The 460-nt window shown below is 59.8% G+C and overlaps 1 protein-coding gene across 1 annotated transcript in view; it reads right to left on the bottom strand.

The window, feature by feature from the left end:
- The window catches only part of COIL (coilin), a 17566-nt gene extending 17337 nt beyond the window's left edge, over positions 1-229 (bottom strand). The window contains exon 1 of the mRNA XM_077762864.1: positions 5-229. Within this exon, the coding sequence (XP_077618990.1) occupies positions 5-206 (202 nt within the window). The 5' untranslated portion in view covers positions 207-229. The remainder of the gene's footprint in view (positions 1-4) is intronic.
- Positions 230-460: the final 231 nt, after the last annotated feature.

The raw sequence follows: 460 nt of genomic DNA, 5'->3' as shown, positions 1-460 counted from the left end.
GGTGGGGGCAAAAGCCCCCCCTCCAAGTAGAGGCCCAGGATGGCCCCAGAACTGAAGCCGAAGCGCTGGCGGATGAGACTAATGAGATCCGTGACCACTCGGCATCTGTTCAAGTCGACGAGAAGCCAAAAGGCCGTGCAGTGCGGGGTGGCTGGCGGCGGATAATCAAATTGAAGCCGTAGCCTAACCGTCTCGGAGGCCGCCATCTTGCCCGTTGCTCAACGGAAGCCGAGAGACACCACTGGGCTACCGAGAGGCGTGCTCGGCGGCCCGCCCCCTGCGGCCTTTAACGAGGGCCCCCTATTGGCCGCCAGTGGCTACTGCGGGCTCTGTGACCGGCAAGAACCCCGGAGCTGGGTTGATTCGATTCAATTTTGTTCGATGGGCTGGGGAAGAGTATAAGTGAAATGCCTTTATTCCTTTCCCGCTGAGCTTTATGCAGGGTTAGGCAACTCTCTGG

This window comes from Crocuta crocuta, unplaced genomic scaffold (genome assembly GCF_008692635.1).
Source record: "Crocuta crocuta isolate KB4526 unplaced genomic scaffold, BGI_CrCroc_1.0 scaffold144, whole genome shotgun sequence".
Lineage (NCBI taxonomy): Eukaryota > Metazoa > Chordata > Mammalia > Carnivora > Hyaenidae > Crocuta > Crocuta crocuta.
The sequence above is the reverse complement of the archived record's forward strand: the minus strand, read 5'-3'. Positions and strand labels throughout refer to the sequence as shown.